Source organism: Aythya ferina, assembly GCF_964211825.1.
Source record: "Aythya ferina genome assembly, chromosome: 20".
Lineage (NCBI taxonomy): Eukaryota > Metazoa > Chordata > Aves > Anseriformes > Anatidae > Aythya > Aythya ferina.
The window spans coordinates 9,895,096-9,914,171 of record NC_140318.1 but is presented as its reverse complement, the minus strand read 5'-3'; the positions used below and the strand labels follow the sequence as shown (position 1 = coordinate 9,914,171).

At 51.9% G+C, this 19,076-nt stretch overlaps 3 protein-coding genes across 8 annotated transcripts in view; 2 read left to right on the top strand and 1 right to left on the bottom strand.

Annotated features, from left to right (window-relative positions):
- Positions 1 to 2,636, top strand: part of LOC311421924 (discoidin domain-containing receptor 2-like) — a 58,156-nt gene extending 55,520 nt beyond the window's left edge. For all 6 annotated transcript variants that reach the window (XM_084494403.1, XM_084494405.1, XM_084494404.1 and 3 more), the window contains exon 17: positions 172 to 2,636. In XM_084494403.1, coding sequence (XP_084350529.1) covers positions 172 to 312 — 141 coding nt within the window. In that variant the 3' untranslated portion in view covers positions 313 to 2,636. The remainder of the gene's footprint in view (positions 1 to 171) is intronic.
- A 4,660-nt stretch (positions 2,637 to 7,296) lies between these two features.
- CIMIP2A (ciliary microtubule inner protein 2A) lies at positions 7,297 to 17,336 on the top strand (the record flags this gene model as incomplete). The annotated part of the gene is made up of 7 exons (XM_084494323.1): positions 7,297 to 7,516; positions 10,131 to 10,426; positions 11,343 to 11,567; positions 12,280 to 12,658; positions 13,024 to 13,134; positions 14,478 to 14,660; positions 16,617 to 17,336. Coding segments are annotated over 7 exons (1,503 nt in total), but the record flags the coding sequence as incomplete, so codon positions are not given.
- TUBB4B (tubulin beta 4B class IVb) lies at positions 16,696 to 18,973 on the bottom strand. The gene is made up of 4 exons (XM_084494410.1): positions 18,806 to 18,973; positions 18,586 to 18,694; positions 18,378 to 18,488; positions 16,696 to 17,905 (listed from the first exon to the last, which is right to left on the bottom strand). Exons 1-4 carry the CDS (start codon positions 18,860 to 18,862, stop codon positions 16,845 to 16,847), a joined length of 1,338 nt encoding a protein of 445 aa, XP_084350536.1. The 5' UTR covers positions 18,863 to 18,973; the 3' UTR covers positions 16,696 to 16,844.
- Between the last annotated feature and the right edge of the window lie 103 nt (positions 18,974 to 19,076).

Here is a 19,076-nt window from a genome sequence, read left to right as displayed (position 1 = left end):
TCGCAGCTCCATGCAGGCTCCACTGCCAGATTCACGCTTAATGGATTTCAAACATTGCATGACTGCTGTGTCTTGTAACGCCTAGACCGAAGCTGTCCTGTGGTTTTCGTTTAGTCAAGGTTTGATTCTTTTAAGGAACAAACACTGAACTTGCTGTATTCTTCTTTTCAGATCTATCTCTCCCAGACTCCTCTGTGCCCTAACCCTGTGTTTGACCTGATGCTGAAATGCTGGAGCAGGGATATAAAAGATCGTCCCACTTTTGACATGATTCACCACTTCCTGCTAGAACAAATGGAATCAAACATTTGACTCCAGAAAAAGAGACAAACTGTTGAGAACAGAGTGACTCTGGTGTCTCTTTGCCTGTACCTCACAGGAAGATGGTCAGGCCACCTTGCTCTCCTCCCTTGACTGTACCGTATTTAATTGAGACGTCCATGGCAGCTGCTCGTTCTATTGGCCATGGTCTGACGCGCAGGACCAGAGGATCTCATTTGGTTGAAAAATCATCTCCTCTTCTGAATCATTTCCTGGGAATACTGTGAGAGGGGTTTTGTTAGATACCCACACACCTTTGGGAAAGACGAATGAGTAAAACTTTACAAGGGACTTGGAGCTCTCTCCTGGTTGGAACAGAAAGGCGCCAGCCTGAGTGAGAGCCACAATTCAAGAACAGATTTGTAGGAGTAAAGACTTCAGTCTTCTAAAACTATTCCATTAAATCAAATGGAAGTCTTGTGCACATTAGCAAGTGTTTCTGTAGGCTCTTGCTAGAGATGATATGTATAGTAAGAAACTAGAACTGACTAGAGCTAGGAAATGGTTTAACAGACTTGAGAACTGACGGAGCTGGATTTAGCAACCCTTTGGAAGTAATGCTACCAGGGTCTACGGAGGATGCTGATAGAGTCCAAGATCATGTTCTTTTTTCCTGTGGTTGTTAAGCACTGCTTTTGTTATATATGTGCATTTTCCCCACACTGGATTTTTTTTTCTAGAAAAAAGAAAATTAAAAAAATGAATGTTAAAGGTCATAGGAAGGTCACTACAGTAGATCTTCTCTTGACCTGCAAATTAAGGCTAGGGTAGGGAGTTTGTATTGAAAAGTAGCTGATACTGTACTACTGTCACTACGTAGATTTATTAGCCTAATGAACTTGTAGCCACAATGGACTGATGTGCAATTAATCCTGTATAAGTACCCATTAATATGAGATCTCTAAGTTGATGCTGTTAAGTGTGCAGGGGGAACTTAGATTTGGTGAAAGCGAACGGCTGAGAGCAGCCCCCGCTATGTCATTTGTCATAGCTCACGTGAGAGGAAAAGGAACAGGGCACGTGCCATTGCCGGCACGCACCTGCGCACACACTCGGATTTATTTCTAGCATCTGCAGTCCCTCTTCAGGTCTGCAGCAGGTTTAGCGCTGTCAGCCAGGCAGATGCACTTCGGCCCAGGCTCTGTTACTGCTGTGATCAAATCTGGCATCAGGGTGGGACTGCCACATCCCGCCAGTTCTGATCAGGGTGGCTTTGCGTCTGATTTTGGATGCTTCCTGTACAACACGAGACAACTTGCTCCTTGAACCGGGGTTGTCTTTTTGTTTGTTGTGTCACAAATGGCTCGTTCTCTGGAGTATTTTATAGGGCTCTGAAATACCCTTGGAGTGGGTCAGAGAATTCAGCTTGTTTCTACAGTACATCCATTGTGGATTTATCAGGTGCCTGGGGAATACTCTGCTATTCCCTTTGTAACTGTTTAGCAAGATATTACGGACCAAACTGAGTATTTCATAAGCTGGGAGGTTAAAGTTCAGCACTTTTGTTTCTTTGTTTCTTATTTTTTCAAACAGCATCCAGTATAACATGTATTTCCAGTAAAGGTTGTAAAGATAATTCCTATCTTGGCCAGCAGCATAGTGTTCACTGTGCTACGAGCTACATCGTGTCTGTGCTACGAGCTCTGTAAGCGGACACCGCTGACGGAGGGAATGCCAAAACAGCTCTAATAAGAGGATAATTATGGCTGTTACGTTGAAAGAGAAAACCTGTCCCTGCGTTGGCAGACGCCAGGACTGAGTGTGCTGTGTCTGCTCCCCAGGCAGAACAAAGCTGGTCCTGAAGCTTCCCAGCTGCCCCCAGTCGTCCTGCTGCAGGTCGCTGTGGGAGTCCCCGGACTGCGTGTAGGCATCAGGGTCTGGGCTGGTCCTCTGAGCAGCCTTCCCGTGATGGAGCACGAGGCATCTCATGCCCTGCGAGGGCTGCACGGGCTTGGGTGGCTCTCACCACAAAGCAGGTGTTTGCCCCCTTCGACCGAGGGGCTCTGGGTGAGCTGCTGCTGCCACACGTGTGTGCTGTAAGTACCTGGCGTGGGCGACAGGAGTCAAAGCTGTTGTGGTCGTGTATGCAGCCATGCGTTGGTGTTATTGCTGGAGAGTTTTCATCCTGTCCTGGAAAACAGAGCCGAGTAATACACAGCCGTGTGCGTGACCTCCTGTGTTTTGGAGTTCAGAGGTTCCAGAACGCTGTAATGTCACCTGGGTGGGCTTTGTCCTTCTGTTATGTCAGGACGTGCTGTTCCTCCACTGACATACGAAGTTTCTCTCATATCAATAAATTCTAATGATAACCTTGACGAAAGTGAATTTCTGCTTTTTTTTTTTTTTTTTTTTTTTTTTTTTTAATTTTGCCTAGGTCTAGGTGTCTGCACTGAGGACAGATATTTTGGTGTGACTGTTCAATAACTTTGGTAAGTGTGTGAACCCAGGTCTGGAAGAAGCAGCCAGTGCAATGCAGCTGCTGCTCCAAAAGGAGCAGACTTTGGAGGAACTTTCTGAAAGCACTGACAGGGTGGCCTGAGCCCCAGGGAGCCGAGACAGCCAGTGGGACACAGAGTGGCCTGGGGTCACTCTTCAGTGCTGTGAATATGGTGCTGTGTTTCCTTACGCATTTTTTTTTCATATTCATATTAAATTCAAAGGATGACCTGGGTTGGGAGAGACCTTTGTAGGTCTCTAACCCAGTCAGCCTCTAAAAACAGCTAACTTCAAAGCTGCGTTGGGCTGCTCAGAGCTGTGCACAGCTAGGCTCTGAAGGTCCCCAAGGATGGAGACATGGGCACGTGCTCCGACCCTACCCCAGAGCTGCACTGCTCTTGTGGGGAAGAATTTTCTCCTTATGTCCAGTCGGCCTTCCCCTCGGGGTAACTTGAGCCTCCTGCCCCTCATCTTCCACTGAGTAGAGTCATTGTACCCCTGGCGGCCCCATCCACCCTGCAGAGCTGGGGATGCTGTGCAGTTCTGTCCCTGCAGAGTTCAGGTACTGAGGCAAACTCATAAGGTCTGGAAACTCCAGATCTCCCAAAATGTTGCGGTACCAAGAGCAGGAGTCAAAGCAGCACATGTGTCTTCTCAGGTGCAATTTTGGGTGGAGTGCTGGCACCTAAACAAATGAGAACAAAGCTGGAATACTCCAACTTCTGGTTAGTGTATTTCTGGTTAGTATCTCTGAGCTCTTGAAATGATTGTGCTGGCCACGTGGCTGGAGTTCTTTGAGACCACAGAGGGAAACTGGCAATGAGCCAGGCTCCCTCCTGGTGTTACAGTTTGTGGAAGTGGTGCTGATGCCAACAGGTGGGATGACCTTGAAGGTAAGGACACAGCGCTCCCAACAGCAGTTCAGCACAGAGAAGAGCTGGGCAGAGGGGGGCTGAACCACCCCACAGCAGGCACCGTGACCATGCTGTGTTGGGGACAGGAGCTCCTTTGCCCTGTTTGTAGCAAGGCAGCGAAGGTTTGCATCCTCCAGCAGCCAGGAGTGGGCAGAGCAGGGCTGATGCATCCAGTGTCAGCGCTGCCCTTGCTGTCTGTGCACTGCATGGGGACCTGGGTGTGCACAGCACAGAGCTCCCCGTCTGCACGTGCGGGACATGGACGGCAGCGTGAACACAGACACGTGCCGGGGCCGCTTATGGGGAACATCTGCTGCTGTCCCAAGGGTGCTGAGCCTGCAGGAAATCTGACAAACTCCATGAAATTTCCATGCTCATCCAAGATTTCCAGAGCTTTCCTTTCTGGGTAAAGAAAGACTCGTCCAGAAAAACCTGCAGAGCCGCGTGGTGCGCCTGGAAGCACCACGGTACCCAGCAGCATCACAGAGGTTTCCCGGGTGACTGCTGCATCTCCTCCCTCCCGCAGCCACTGTGCCATGACGGTCCCCAGGGAGAGCAGCCTCTTCCCTCCCGATCCTCACTATATCCCCGGGTAAGTCCTGAAGTTCATCCAAAAAGTCTGGTCGTTTCCAACGCAAATACCTCTGGTTGGGATAGGATACGTCTCGTGGCTCATGATTTTTTTAAAGACACTGATAAAAGTGTCATCTAACAGTGCAGTGAAGGAGACATGGCTCTAGGGGGAAAACTGCGCCTTATGGCAGGTGTAACTAAAGACCATGACACAGGGCATTGAGGGGAACTTCAAAACTTTTTTTTTTTTTCCTTTTTTTTCCCTTTATTCTAAGCTGCCAAATGTTTCCAGAGTTTCTGGGTTTTAGTTCCAAACTGAAGTAATTTTTGCACCAAGAATGTCTGAAGATCTCCTTTGAATAAATATTTGCATGAACATAATTGCCATCAATGAATTAAGTGGGTAGAGCACAGTCCTCTGAAGTCAGTGACTGTGGGTAATGGTGCCCTCAAGACTTCACTGGCCCAAGTGACTTTGTACCAGCAGCCACCTGCTCTCTCTCAGTGGCCATCCAGCCCTTTCCAGGTCACCCGTGTGTGCAGGGCACCACACACACCGGGGCAGATCACCAGAGGACCCCACGCACCACCTCTGCTTCACCACAAAGCTTGTCCTCATATTTCTGCCTTCAGTGTTTATGTTTCAACATAACATTTTAGCTCATTCATCGGGAACCACCTCTCACCAACCACAGCCTTGTTCCTTTCAAAGGACATCACAGGCCTTTGCAGAAAGCTTTTTTTTTTTTTTTTTTTTTTTTTTTTTTTAAAAAAAAAAAAAGAAAAAGAAAAAAAGAAATCCAGCTATGTATCAGCCAGATCACCATTACCCACAGTCACTGACTTCAGAGGACTGTGCTCTACCCAATTAATTCATTGATGATAATTATGTTCATGCAAATATTTACGCACACTGTTTGGACAACTGCAGCAACCTTGGGAGCCCTCCCTGGGCAGGAGCTGGTAGAAGAGGCAGAGAAACAGCACAGAGGGAACCAGCCCGAGTCCTGCATGGCCATGGGCAAGAGGGGAGGCTGAGCCTGAGCTGCAGGTGAAGGCTGGAGCATGTTTCCTTCCTCAGCAATTGTCTGGTAGCGAAGATGAAATTGGTCCTTCCCATTACAGCAACGTGCAGGATTTTCCCGTTCCTGACCTCTGTGTCTTCAGAGCTTACCTAAGCGCTGGGGCTGGGTTTTTCCCTTACTCTTGCATTGCTGCAGTTGTCCAAACGGTGTGCGTGTTGCTGTGAGCTGTCACCCTGTGTGCTGACAGCAGCAAGGAGGGAGCTGTGCTGGGCTTGCGCCTCCCTTTTGGAGCCCAAAGCCTCAAAATTCTTCCCTTGCTCCATCCTGCCTAAGAACAGCCCTTGCAAGAGGCAGATTTGAGCCCTAATACCACCACTGCAGCTGCACGGCTCCTCTCAGGCTGCTGCTTCAGCTGCAGAAGGCAGGAGGAGGCACCAGCTCCTGCTGCTCGAGGCTTCCTTCCTCCTGTGCCCAGGGTCCCGCTGGGCTGGGTGCCCGCACGCGAGGAGGAGCTACCTGCTGGGCATCGCTGCAGCCCAGCTCCACTGCTGCAGACGTTGCTGCCTGCAGATGTTGGGAGGTGCTGGCAGGAGGAGGAGGAGGCTGACACGTTGCAGCACCTCTCCAGCTGTCCCACGTGTGGGGCCTGCCCATGCTGGTGAGTCCCCAGCACCACGCAGGCACCCAAACCACTCGGAAGCACCAGGCACCAATCACCCCCGCAGTGCTCGAAGGCATTGGGAAGTGAAACGCGATGTTAGAGCCATTTGGCAAGGACTTGGCACGGGGAGAAGGTGTAGATCCACGTTGTGGGCCTGTCCTGGGAACGGCCCTGCCCGTCCCGGTGGATCTGGGAGCGGTGCGGAGCGGTGCAGGGCCGGGCACAGGGCCAGGGCTGCTCCCTGTTCCGTGACGCAGCCCTGGGAGCGGGCACTGAAGGTAGGATTGAGCAAGAGAAAGGGAAATTGGGCACAGCCTCCAGAAAGCCACAGACTTGCTGCTTGCGAAGGGGTTTTAAGATCACTGGCTGCAATGGTGAACTACAGAAACGAGGGATTTCTCTGGTTTCTTAATGAGAATACCATGAAGAGAAAGTCAAGCAGCCTGCAGGAGTCCTGATCTCTTCCCAAAGCACCATAGCTTCTATCATCAGCTCTTGTGATTCACTTACGTGGCAGATCCATTCCCCGTAAACCCAGACTGACTCGCCTGAGCTCCTTGGATTACCTCGCTTTTAATTGCTTATGAATTGAATCCTTTCTCAGCCCTACCATTATTTTGTTCATGATCAAAATCCCTTCAGCTGGCCTGTAATTATTTAGGCTGTGTCATTTTTGCTCCCGCTCAGCTTTATCATCCCTGCATAGTTTCTCTGTGTTGCAAGACGCATTGAAAATCAATGGGAAGGGGCCACCGAGCTCCTCCAGGAGCTGCCAGTAAAAGATCCTGCATGCAAAATAGGACAATTTGCCAAGTGCAAATGCATGGCTCTGCTGGCTGTTGTTTAAAGTATTTGGAAGGGAAAGTACTTACTCATCATCTTATGATCCTCATGCATCATCTGCCTTTATCCCCAAATACACAGCGGGATCATTGATCAAGTATTTCTGTCTATACATTGTGACTGGCAGCTCTACCTTCCTTCTGTGCTGGTGGAATAACGTCGCTGCTGGGAAGAGCTGGAGTTTGTGGCCTGTGGTGGACTTGGGGACGGAGCCAGAGTTGCGCCAGGCCCCTTGTCCCCAGAGCTACTGCAAAGTCACCTAGGGAAAGGAAGGGAAGGAGCAGTGCGGGTTGCTTTGGGTCGTGAGCCCATCCTGCTCCTTGCTATGAGGGCTCAGAGGTTACCAGTCACAACTCTCAGTTCTGCAGTTTGTGCTGAATGAGGGGCACTGGGAATTGCCCAGGTAAAAACACGTGGCTCGGGTGTCCCTGTGCCCACCGATGCAGTGCTGCGTGCCTGGCCCTGCTCTGCCCGCTGCACGACGGCCCTCACGCCAATCCTCCGGCACAGGCCGTGGCAGTGACCGCTCTGTTTCGGTTTCCTCCCCAGCTATGAGGGCTTCGTCCCTCAGTACAACTATCAGTTTGGAGAAACCTATGGCAAAACCACTTACCGTCTGCTGACGGACCCCCACGTTCGGAAGAGCCCTCGCTCCGTGCTGGCGCCGCTGTGCAAGCAAAGATTCATCGAGGACTTCAGCGGGACGCAGGGCGGCCTCCAGCCCTACCTCCCCAGGCACCCAGGTGAGTGGCCCCTCATCTGTGCCAGAATGAATGTAGGTTTGGTCACAGTGAGCCCCGTGCCTGTCCTCCATGGGATCTGGGGGAAGGGGAAGTTTTCTACAGAGCCCCCATAGTCCTGGTGTAGGAGCAGCTGGGGAGCAGCACCGGCATGAATCTGAAGCACAGCCTCAGCAGAGGGGCATCACTGGGCTTCTGGTGTTGGCATCTTTTGGAGCAGGGAGAATCGTAGACCCCTGATTATCTTCAGTTAGATGAAGATAAATGATTTTATGGTGTTTATGAACTTGCCACCCAACTTCTTATTCCACAGGCTGTAGTCCCCTCTTTTTCTGTCTGGGGAAGATTGGCTCGTAGCACTCCTGCCTCAGCTCTGCAAGAGGGCTTGTGTTTGTTCCCGTCTGTTAACCAGCCCCATCTCCTCCACCAGCCACTTTGAGACATGCTCACAGAGATTCCCACCACCAGGAATTTGCAGGAACCTGCCTGGGGGGCTAGGGAGAGGGTGCCTGATGCCAGCTGAACAGGCCCGAAGTGACAGCCATGCTCTGGTCCAATATCAGCCCCTCTCAGGGCCATGCCTGTTTGTTGTGTATGGTGCTGTGATCCTCAGCCATAGCTGTTTGGGGCCCTGCTCAGTGGGAGCAGCTCCGTGCAGGGGCTACGTGTGCCCGGGCAGGATCTCGGCCCTGGATTCCCTGGAGGCAGCCCCACTGCAGCGACGTTTCCTGCTTCATGCTGGGAATCGCGCCACGTAGCTGCTTGCAAGCTTTTGGCATTTCTGCTCTTCCCAGCCGTGTTTTGCAGGATCCAGGTCTGCTCCATGCAGGTGTCGCTCACAGGCTTTGTTCCTGGATGTTTCCATTTGCATTTGCCTGGCCTAAAATGTAGTTTGAATGGACCCAACTAACCAGTTGGCCTGGTTGCTCTCCATCATTACCCTGTCCTTGTTGTTGTCCTCCCCTCGCCAGCCTTTACATCACCCACAGATGTTTGTGGCCAGGAGCTTGCCTCTGTTGCTCGCTGGTGAAATGCTGAAGAACCTGGCCCCAAGAAGCACCTTGTGCTGTGATACTTCTTCCTGCTGCTGTAGGGCTGTCCAATCCTCAAATCCTTCATTGTAAACTTCCATGAGTACTGCATGCTTCTCTAAGCACAACATTTCACCCAACCAAGGTCAAAGAGCTCCCAGCAGTGCTGCATCTGTGGGTTTGCCATTAGTGAACTCAGAGCCTGAAGGATGTTTCAAGGTCTATTTTTGATAAAATCTTGTTGATGGACACAAAGTATGTTGCTGGTGAGATGAGTCCTATGTTGGATTTTTCCTGGAAGTGATGCTGGACTCAGCTGATGGGGATGTGAACCATGGAGATGCAGGGTGGCTGTGGCCATGGTGAGGGGTTATGGCACAGGCTGATAACAAAGAGCTCGTAAGGATTTCTCAAGTGCGAAATGACTTCATTTTTTTTCCTTTGATGGAATAAGTGGCTTGTTGCATGAAAAAAAGTGTAGGTACAATATTTTCATTAATAGTGTAGGAAATACAAAGACAAAGCTGCTTTAAAATTTGCACAGCAGATTGAAAAATCAATTATATCGAGGATTTATTTTTAGTCTGTTGCTAGCCTGGGCAGCAGTTGATAGTACTGTTATATAGAGGGTGTGCATATGTCTATAAAACTTTATGAAGTTATATACCGTATATGTGCTTTATAATAGGATTAGAAGCAAACTTCAAACCCAAGCACCAGTCGGAAGCCTTACACCTGTGCAGAAAGGGGCAAATTCTGCTCCTTGCTGGGAGCTGGGACTGGTGGCTTCCCACAGGGGCCTCTGCAGCCGCAGCCAGTGCTGGCCGCGCGTCTCTGCGAGCCCTGCAGATGTCCCCAGAACAGGGCAGTGGCGGTCAGAGGGCTGAGAGGAATGACCTATAGGAACAAAAATTGAAAGAATTCGGTTTGTTTAAAAACAAACAAATAAACAAAAGTCAGGCATAGAAACGGTTTTCCAGTTAGGAAGAGGTGGTTGTGGGGTGTAAGAGCAATCATCACTAAGGAGGGAGAAAGGCATGGCGCTGAGCAAAGCACGTTAGGCAGTGCTGGGGCTGGAGGTGTCTGACGGTCCGGGGGAGCCACGTCACGGGATATTTTTAAGGGAAAGCCAGACAAAAGCTGCCAACTCGGCCATCCCTGGTTCATTGCGCAGACGCTCAGCACACGCTGGCCGTGGGATTTTTTCCAGCCGGCGTCAGCAGCCCCGTCCTGGCCGAGCAGCCCCGATGCCGGTGCAGGAATTCCTTGTCGGGCACAGGGGCTGTTAGGGGTGTGTGGGCACAGTGAAGGATGTGGGCTTTTTTCCTTGCTATTTATAGCTAGGCTGGTGATATTTTGCAGCTAGGGCATGGTGTAGATCAAACGTTAAACAACTGAACCGATCCCTGTGTAGTGTGTGCACGGCAGTTTGTTGGCCAGGGCTGATGGGGTTTGTGTGATGGAACCCAGGATGCTTTGGGTCCCCGTTTCCCTCCCCTGCTCCAGAAGAGCTGGTGGGGGCTGAGGGCAGGCACGATGGCGATGCCCTGGCCTCTCCTTCCCCACACTCTGGCTCTGCCCCGCAGGGTACTTTCCCTACGAGAGAGCTGGGGCCATGACGAACTTTCCCGAACCGATTTTTGGACCAAAGCCTCCCCCGCCAGGGCCGGCAGAGGAGCAGCTGCTGCTGACGCACACGGACCCCATGCCCTCTCACGACCCTGGCGAGCGTGCCCGAAGCGTGCAGCGGGAATACGGGTACCCGTCGGTGGTGGCACGCTGTCCTGCCGTGCCGTGGAGGCCATCAGAGGGGCAGGAGTGGCGATTACCTGAGCTGACCACATCTCGTGGGCTTGTCACCTCGCCAGCAGGACTCAGGCAGGTGAGCAGCTCTGGGTGGGTGGGAGGTGTGGGGAGGGCCGGGGAGCTCGGGCTTGCTGTGCTGGGAGGACAGGGAGCCAACAGGAAGCACAGACAGCAGGGATGGTGAGGACCAAACATTGAAATTGTTGGGAAATATCAAATTTGCAAGAGCATTTCTAGCAGTAGCCAATCCATCGCATCATCATGTTGTAATGGGTAATTGCTCCTAATCGCAAAGGCTTAATTTCTCACTTAGTTGTGTTTTAGCTTCAAATCCCTGTTGTCAGACCTTGTGCCATGCAAAGCAGCCCTCCTGAGGCTTGGGGCTCCTCTGCTGAACCAGGACCTCCTCGTGCAGAGCAGCGCGTGCTCAGGGCACCTTTGGCCAGTGCCATCTTCCTGATCTCCTGCCTTCCCCAGCTCACCCAAATTTCCAACTTTCATTACTTTCTTTGAAACACAGGCTTTAGGATTTGACTTAATTACTCTGGGACAACGGGTTTGGTCCCCTTACTGCTGCTGGAGCAGGAGATGCTATTTGTCGTGGGGCAGTCAGCCAGGGCTGCGCAAATCCCCTGAGGGCAGAGATTAGAGATTTGACGTATCAAAGTCAAAAGCTGCCTTGGATATAAAGCCCGAGAAGTTTCCTCCCAGCGCCTTGCTCTGAGAGGCAGCCTGAGGAACAGGTTTCCAAAGGAGCTCAGCCCCAAAAGCCCCCCTTGGTGTCCCGTGGGTATTTTGCAAACCCTGCGCACGCAGAGCGCGCCTGGTAATTTGGCAGCAGCAGAAATTCTTGCAGTAGCTCTTAGTGGAGAGCCAGGGAGAAATGAAAATGGCAGCTGTGATTACTGGGTTCTGGCAGCGATTTAAGTAGTGGAGTCAAAGGAGGAAGCAGGTTTTACTGGTGTTTATTTTATTTCTGCTTTTATTTTGAGCCTGTAAAAATCGAAGGTGTGACTCTGCCAGGAGTGACTGAAGCTGCGGGTGTAGAGAGAAATGATCAGCTACCAAAGCTGGATGTACCGAACGTGATCCAGCAGAAAGTCATCTCAGGTAAAAGAGCGCATGGCTGTGTCCAGCACGAGTCCCCGGCAGGAGGAATCTCATCCCCTTTTGCCCCTGTGGGAAACAGGAGCTGCGTTGGCCACTTGTCCCCATGTGTCTGAACACTTTGGAGTGCAAAATGCCCCCACTCCCCTGCTCCTCTCAGCACAAACGAGTTTCTTTGGGACGTGCAGGACGTGGGCTCTGCACTCTCTGCAGCAGCCTGAACAGTGTCTGCTACCCCCGAGGTATTTCTCTCCTAAAAACGTAAGAGGCTTTTCTGCATAACCAAAGCAACAAACAGCATTGCACTGCGCCTCACAGAGGTACAGAGCTCTTTCTGACAAGGAGTTGTGCTCCCTAACTTCTCACCGACCATAGCGACTGCCATGAATGCATGGCGAAATATTTCAGACGGGGTGAAAGAGGAAGGCCAAGCACTGCTAGTCTAGAAAGCAGTAGGCAAATTTCTCTCTCCAAAGCATCCCCTTGAGAAGAGGGAATTCTGGCTTCTTTTAGTTTGTACTTCTCTCTCTACTTTTTCTCCTTTTGACACTTTATGTTGTTTCTCTTTTACAATTGGTGAAAAATTGTTGGATGGGAAGGGTAAATGAGGAAGAGAGGCTGAAGACCTGGTTGTTAGCCTTTGCATGCGGATGAAACTGGGTGAGAACATGGCAGAGGTGCTGTTCTAAAGAAAAGACTGCAAGAAATTGAAATGTTTCTTCCCTACCTCATGGAGACCCCCATATGATTTAGCCCATTGAGTTTTCCCAGGGGGTCGTAACAATGACTGTCTTAGAATAAATCTTACATTCAGTTTAAAAGGATGAATTAAGTGAAATTTCCCCTTGCTATACTCTACCAAGATTTTATATTTGTCCTAGTGTCTTCCACTTCCAGTGTGGTGCCTCCTTATATGATTATGTATGTTCTCTCTTGCCTTCATCCAAAGGGTACACCGGATACATACCCCGCTTCACCTGGATTACTGGTGTTAACTACTTGCAGGGCGTGAAGGACGCCATGGCTGAATTTGACAGACATCAGGTAGAGTGCATGCACAAATCTTATTTCAATGATATAATGTTGGTCTCGAGTCATCTGCAGCACCACAGGCAGTTGCATTTGCTGCAGCAGTGTTTGAGCTGGGGTTATAAGTACAAGCAAAATAAAACGCTATTAGGTAACACGTTGAAAAAATCATGAGCAATTAAATTCTGTAACTTAATGTCCCAAGGAAACAAGGGAGGATAAATGAGTTCATAAAAGGATTAAGCAAATCTATTGAGGGTTGGTTTAAGGGTGGCTATTAAAAGTGCTGCTCTGGGTGCACAAACACAGGATCCAGCTATCTGCACTCCCCTTATGCAATATATCCTCTGGTACCTGGATGGCTTCCTGGGCTTCTTGGATGGATATTCCTCCCTTTCAAGTGTTGTAGAGATTTTTTCTTTACTAACGTAACTTGTCTTAAAAGGATTTAGATCTTGTCATTTTCTGTGTCCATCCCAAAAAGCAGAGAAATATCCCTATTGAAAAAAATCTCCTATTTTGCCCCCTTGCTGTAAGATCCCCCCACTACAAAGCCGTATGACCCTCCTACATGGGAAAACGAGACCCCTCCCACCCCAATTAGCAGATTGCATCCAAAGCCACACGGTCCTTCCTGCTACCAGAATGGTGTGAGAGCCCCGGGATGCTGCAGCCTGGCTGGGTGAGTGCCAGTGAGCACCGATGGGCTCAGTGACAGCTCATTTTAAAAGCAGGCTGCAAAATTTTTCACCCTTTCTGGTGAGCAGGATTCACTGTGGTGCCTTTGTCCCAGAGCATGGGGGTCAGATGTAGGAAAAGGTGCAAGCCCGAAGGACCCCCTGGCTGGGAAGAAATGGCTCTGTGGGGACTGCGGTGGGGCTGTCGGGATCAGGGTGCTCGGTAGCATCCTGATGCTTTGGCTGAAATGTCTGAAGATTTTCTTGTGTGGCTTCCTTAGCCTTCCCTTCTGTGGTTAATAGAAATAGAAATAAAGCACAGAGAACAAAAAGCAGACAATATTACAACTAAAAGTGCTGCTTGCAAATCACTTCTGCCCTGATTTTTTAAGAAATATGTGCCAGTGAAGGAGGTGGATGGTGTTTCTCCATTGCAGGAGTCAGAAAAATTCAGGCTTGCAGAGGTTTTTTGCAGTGCAGGAGGCACTGAAGGAATGAATGTAAGCACACTGAAAAAAAAATAATAAATCACACCACATTTCTATCTAAGATGGCTTCTGCCTTCAAGCCACTAATCTTCTGCCCTAAATCTCTGTTGCCCTAGGTTACGTGCTAGGATGCGCCATGGAGCGTTTCTTACTGGCTGCATCGGGCAAAATAATGCAATCCTCTCGCTTCAGCGCTGCCCTGGGGAGGCAGGAGGATTGCACCGCCGCAACCCGTGCGGTCACACAAGGGTTCGATGGCCCCGGCAGCTCGCGTGGCTCCCTCAACCCTCCCTTTACCACCGAGCAGGGGGCCACGCTAACGAGGGCAGTGGGGCTTTACTGAGGGCTTTTGGGGTTTTGCCACCTCAGGGATGTGAGCCCCGCGCTGTCCTTCGGCGCGGCGTTAGCGGGGTCTGACCTCCGGGGCAGGTGACGGAGGAAGATTTCACTCTCCCTTCAGTTAACGCGCCCTAAGCCTTCCTCTTCCTCCTAGGCTGGGAATTACGGGCTAATCGCCGTCAGTGGGATGCATGGAGAAACAAAACCAGTTCAGGGGCTCACACCAAAATGAGGCACACATCCTGCTGCAGCAGCTCCGTGAGCTGGATGCATTTGGGACTTGTGGCCCAAGCCCAGATGTGATGGCTGCAGCAATCCGCAGCACCAGGAGCTGCTCTGGGTGGTGGGGATGGGGTGGCAGGACCAGGGCAGTAGAGGGGCTCCTGCCAGCACCAGGGGAGAGAGAGAAGCTGCAACATAGCTTTACGTTAGAAGGGAACTGGTGAGAGAATTGCTTCTCATCAGCTCAAGTATTTCCTTTAATTAGGAGTCAAAGCACACGGCTTGGGTAGCAGTGGTTTACAACTCCTGCTGCTGGGTTTTGTTTTCCAGTTCCTGCAGCGATACCCAGCTCACAGCTTCGGCAAGAGATTTCCCCAAACTTACTGGCCTAACAACAGAATTTACACCAGTGCTGGACTGATACCTGCCTACACAGGCTTCGTACCACGTAAGTTCATCAGTTGAATGAAAATGAAAGTCACTAATTACCATCATTAAGTAGTGCTGTTGATAGCTGCAGTGTCATGGTAGAGCCCTGCGATGTTCCACAGGGGCAGTGAATGTGCCGGGCTGCTGGAGCCGTGCCCCCACCTGTCCCCCCATGGCTGCGCGGCAGCTTCTTCATCAAGGAAGGGATTCTGTTCCCAAAAAGCTTTAAGGGTGATTAAAAAAAAAAGCAAAAGGTGGATGATGCAAAGGGGTGGAGACTGCACCAAAAGCTGTGAATTGGTATAAGCCATTGCAGGTGGTGGTGGCCCTGTTCTGGCCGCCAGGCTTTGGGGGTACCAAAAAGGAGAGGTGTGAAGGGTGTTGTGGGGTCTGGGGTCTGCCCTGAACCACGAGGAGCGGTGTTCCAGTTGCTCAGCTAGCAACCAGAGAGCCCAAGGCACAAACACCAGGAGTTGTGTTCTAACGGGGTTCCAGCAGGACTCAATGCCGAAGCCCTGCTGATCCCGCGATCAGTGTGAGGGCTTCCCAGGCATCCGATGGAACCGAGTCCCACAGCTGCCTCTTGTCCCCTCCAACAGGGCCCTGGGGACAAGCGGATGCCGCGGGCAGGGCCGTGTACACGCTCTCACCTCGCGTTGCATGCAGTACACAGGAAAAGAGGAAAAAACATTTACTGCTCCTCTTGGCTTCTGCCTCCACCCCCTGCTCTGGGAAGGGGGAGGTCGAGCACAGTGGCTGCTGTCCCCAGCGCAGGGCACCCACCTGGGCCTGTCCCCCTGGCCCTTGAGGCACTGCGTTGGTGTTTCTGGCTCCTCTCTTCCTCCACACAGGGCTAGCAGCGGGTAGGGCTGCGGTCATCTGGAGGCGCTCAGGTTAGAGCCCCTGGAGCAAGGCTTCTACAGCCCCCAGGCAAACCAGAGTCCAGCGTTAGCACTGCCCCTGCGCTTTGTCCTTGGTTTGATGACAATGTCAGACATGAGGGGAATGGCCACAGTCCTGCAGGGCTTTGGGAGAAAACCATGGGCCAGGGAATGCATAAGCACCAACTGCTGCAGGCATTACCTCATGCTTTAAAAATCTCTCGTCATCTTCTCACCTACAACAGCAGCCTCCTGTATAGGTCTGAAGCCAGCCACCTGGTTCTTGACAGGCTGATTCCCACCACTGCTCAGGGCCATTCCAAATACTGCTCCAGAAGGGGAAACTTAGTTTTTAATCCTTAGATTTGCTATTAGCATTTTTCTTGACAGACAATAGTGCTATTTAATAGCAGGTAGGTATTCGTGGTCACCTCCAAAGGGTATCCTAACTTCAGAATGTTTTTATAACTTCTTGATTTAAAAAGAGCCCATCAAGCTGTTGGCTGCACAAACTGGAGCTCTTCAGCATAATTTGTCTGCAGCAGCAGACACAGCACAGCTTGCTGCAGCTGGCTGAAGCCGTGACTCGCCCTGAGCTCCAGCTCCCTGCTCGGTTGGTGCTGCTGCCTGGATGCAGCCTGGGCGAGGGCAGCTCCCTTCCTTCAGAACCACCCACCTGCATCTGAAAGGCAAATCGCAGGCACCATTTCATTAGCCAGGCAGCCCGAGCGAGCTGTAGCTTCCAGCCACCTCCCTCTGAGCCTGCGCTTTCCTTCTGGCCAGAAGAGCTGCCCAGCTCCTGCTGAGACTGCAGCCCGGCCAGCTGACCCCGCACCTGTAATAGGAATCCATGGGCAGGTACCTAAATTTAGACACAGACTGGGGCCGGATTTCAGCCTCCATGTTAAGGGTATTCCCCTCTGCAAGTACAGTTGGTTACACAGCAGCATCAGAGCATTTCTTCAGTAGAGGAGCGAGTAGGACTGCCACATCTCTGGTGACACAAGCAACTGGTGCCCAACCCAGCACGGAGAAGCGTGGCTGCCATCAGCGGGAGGGCCGGTGCTCACACCCCATCCCTTTTTCTTTTCCAGACCTCCGCCACACCTATGCACTCACATTTGGAAACAGCACCCGAAAAGCTTACCGAAAGGAACAAAGGAGACGAGCCTGTGCACTGTGAAAAATGCTTTAATGGTGCCTGTACAGCATCTGAAGTGACTTTAAGACAGGAAGAGGAACACAACACAGACAGGGAAGTATTGAATGAAAGAGTTCATACAGCTTTAAACAAAATTTACAGGTGTTCATATGCATAGCTTTTACTCTGCCTCTTCCTCAGCCTCCTCCTCAAACTCCCCCTCCTCCTCAGCTGTCGCATCCTGGTACTGCTGGTACTCAGACACCAGGTCGTTCATGTTGCTCTCAGCCTCTGTGAATTCCATCTCATCCATGCCCTCGCCTGTGTACCAGTGCAGGAAAGCCTTTCGGCGGAACATAGCAGTGAACTGTTCAGAGATGCGTTTGAACAGCTCCTGGATAGCTGTGCTGTTACCAATGAACGTGGCAGACATTTTCAGGCCACGAGGTGGAATGTCACAGACCGCTGTTTTAACGTTATTAGGGATCCACTCAACAAAGTAGCTGCTATTTTTGTTCTGAACGTTCAGCATTTGCTCATCCACCTCTTTCATTGACATACGGCCTCTGAACACAGCAGCTACGGTCAGATAGCGGCCGTGACGTGGGTCACACGCAGCCATCATGTTCTTTGCATCAAACATCTGCTGCGTTAGCTCTGGTACAGTCAGAGCACGGTATTGCTGGCTCCCACGGCTTGTGAGTGGGGCAAAACCAGGCATGAAAAAGTGCAAACGGGGGAAGGGAACCATGTTGACTGCCAGCTTCCGCAGGTCAGCGTTAAGCTGGCCTGGGAAACGCAGGCAGGTGGTAACACCGCTCATGGTCGCTGACACTAAATGGTTCAGATCACCGTATGTTGGCGTTGTTAACTTCAGTGTTCTGAAGCATATGTCATAGAGTGCTTCGTTATCAATACAGTATGTTTCATCTGTGTTCTCCACAAGCTGGTGCACCGACAGCGTGGCATTGTAGGGCTCTACTACAGTATCTGAGACTTTAGGGGAAGGTACGACACTGAAAGTATTCATAATTCGGTCTGGGTACTCTTCACGAATTTTGCTGATTAGGAGGGTACCCATACCAGAGCCAGTACCACCACCAAGAGAGTGAGTCAGCTGAAAGCCCTGGAGGCAATCACAGCTTTCTGCCTCCTTTCTTACAACATCTAATACAGAATCAACTAATTCAGCACCTTCCGTATAATGGCCCTTTGCCCAGTTGTTTCCTGCTCCGCTCTGACCTGGAAGAGAGCCATTTTCATATTAGATTACGGTCACTGCTTCCTGCTTGCAAGCAAAGCTTAAGAGCATCAGGCTATGGCAACCTCCCACAAAAGCTTTCATTTTATCATGCCATGAGCTGCGGTTTCACAGAAGCACCTCTAAAATGGCTCGGTATACCTACACAGAAAGCATTCAGCGCCTGGCAATGCGTCAACCCTTTCGTTTCTCCCGATATTCCCGAGGAATAATGGGACTCGGAAGATCAACGACCTCTTACACCTTCTCGGCAGCTACCACTGTTCACCATCCGCAGCCCTCCGGTGACTCCACGCCCGTCACCAAGCGCCAGGATTACCCCCCCCCCCTCCCGGGGCCGCATGCTTGGGAGCATGTGCGGCGGGGAAGCCCGCAGTGCAGCGTCCCTGCCCGCCCCACCCCACCCCGAGCCGGTTACACGGCGGGGCCCTCCCCCGCTCCCGGCGCACTCACCGAACACGAAGTTGTCCGGCCTGAAGATCTGCCCGAAGGGCCCGGAGCGCACCGAGTCCATGGTGCCGGGCTCCAGGTCCACCAGCACGGCGCGGGGCACGTACTTGCCACCTGCAAGACAGGGACGGGCCGTGACTGCGGCGCCTGGGGGGCGGCCGGGGGAAGGGGGGGGGTTGGGGTTAATGCCAGGGGGGCGGCCGGGCCCTACCTGTGGCCTCGTTGTAGTACACGTTGATGCGCTCCAGCTGCAGGTCGCTGTCGCCGTGGTAGGTGCCGGTGGGGTCGATGCCATGCTCGTCGCTGATCACCTCCCAGAACTGCCGGGGACAAGCGCGTCAGGGCCGGCCCCGCCCGCCCGCCGCAGCCCTGCCGCCCGCCGCCGCCGCCTCCCCCCCGGCCCCGAGCGCTGCCGCGGCCCCTGCCCGCACCTTGGCCCCAATCTGGTTGCCGCACTGCCCGGCCTGCAGGTGCACGATCTCCCTCATGATGGCGGCGGCACAGCGCACCCTCGACCAACGCCACTCGTCCCCCAACTGACTGGCTGCGTGAGGCGACCGCCAACCGCCTTATATAGCAGCGGAGTGCGCGCGCAGCATTCTATTCCCCGCCCGAGCGGCCGTCCGCGGTGCCCATTGGCTGACGATAGCGAGGCTCTGCGAATAGGGAGCTCTGATTGGCGGGCGCGCTGTCACTCAAACC

Bases quoted from the DNA above. Each gene is read 5' to 3' on its own strand.
- TUBB4B (XM_084494410.1), bottom strand. From the start codon at position 18,862: ATGAGGGAGATCGTGCACCTGCAGGCCGGGCAGTGCGGCAACCAGATT. The intron at 18,695-18,805 runs GTGCGGGCAGGG...TGTCCCCGGCAG, and splicing joins GCAACCAGATTGGGGCCAAG to TTCTGGGAGGTGATCAGCGA. The intron at 17,906-18,377 runs GTGAGTGCGCCG...GCTCTCTTCCAG, and splicing joins GCCGGACAACTTCGTGTTCG to GTCAGAGCGGAGCAGGAAAC.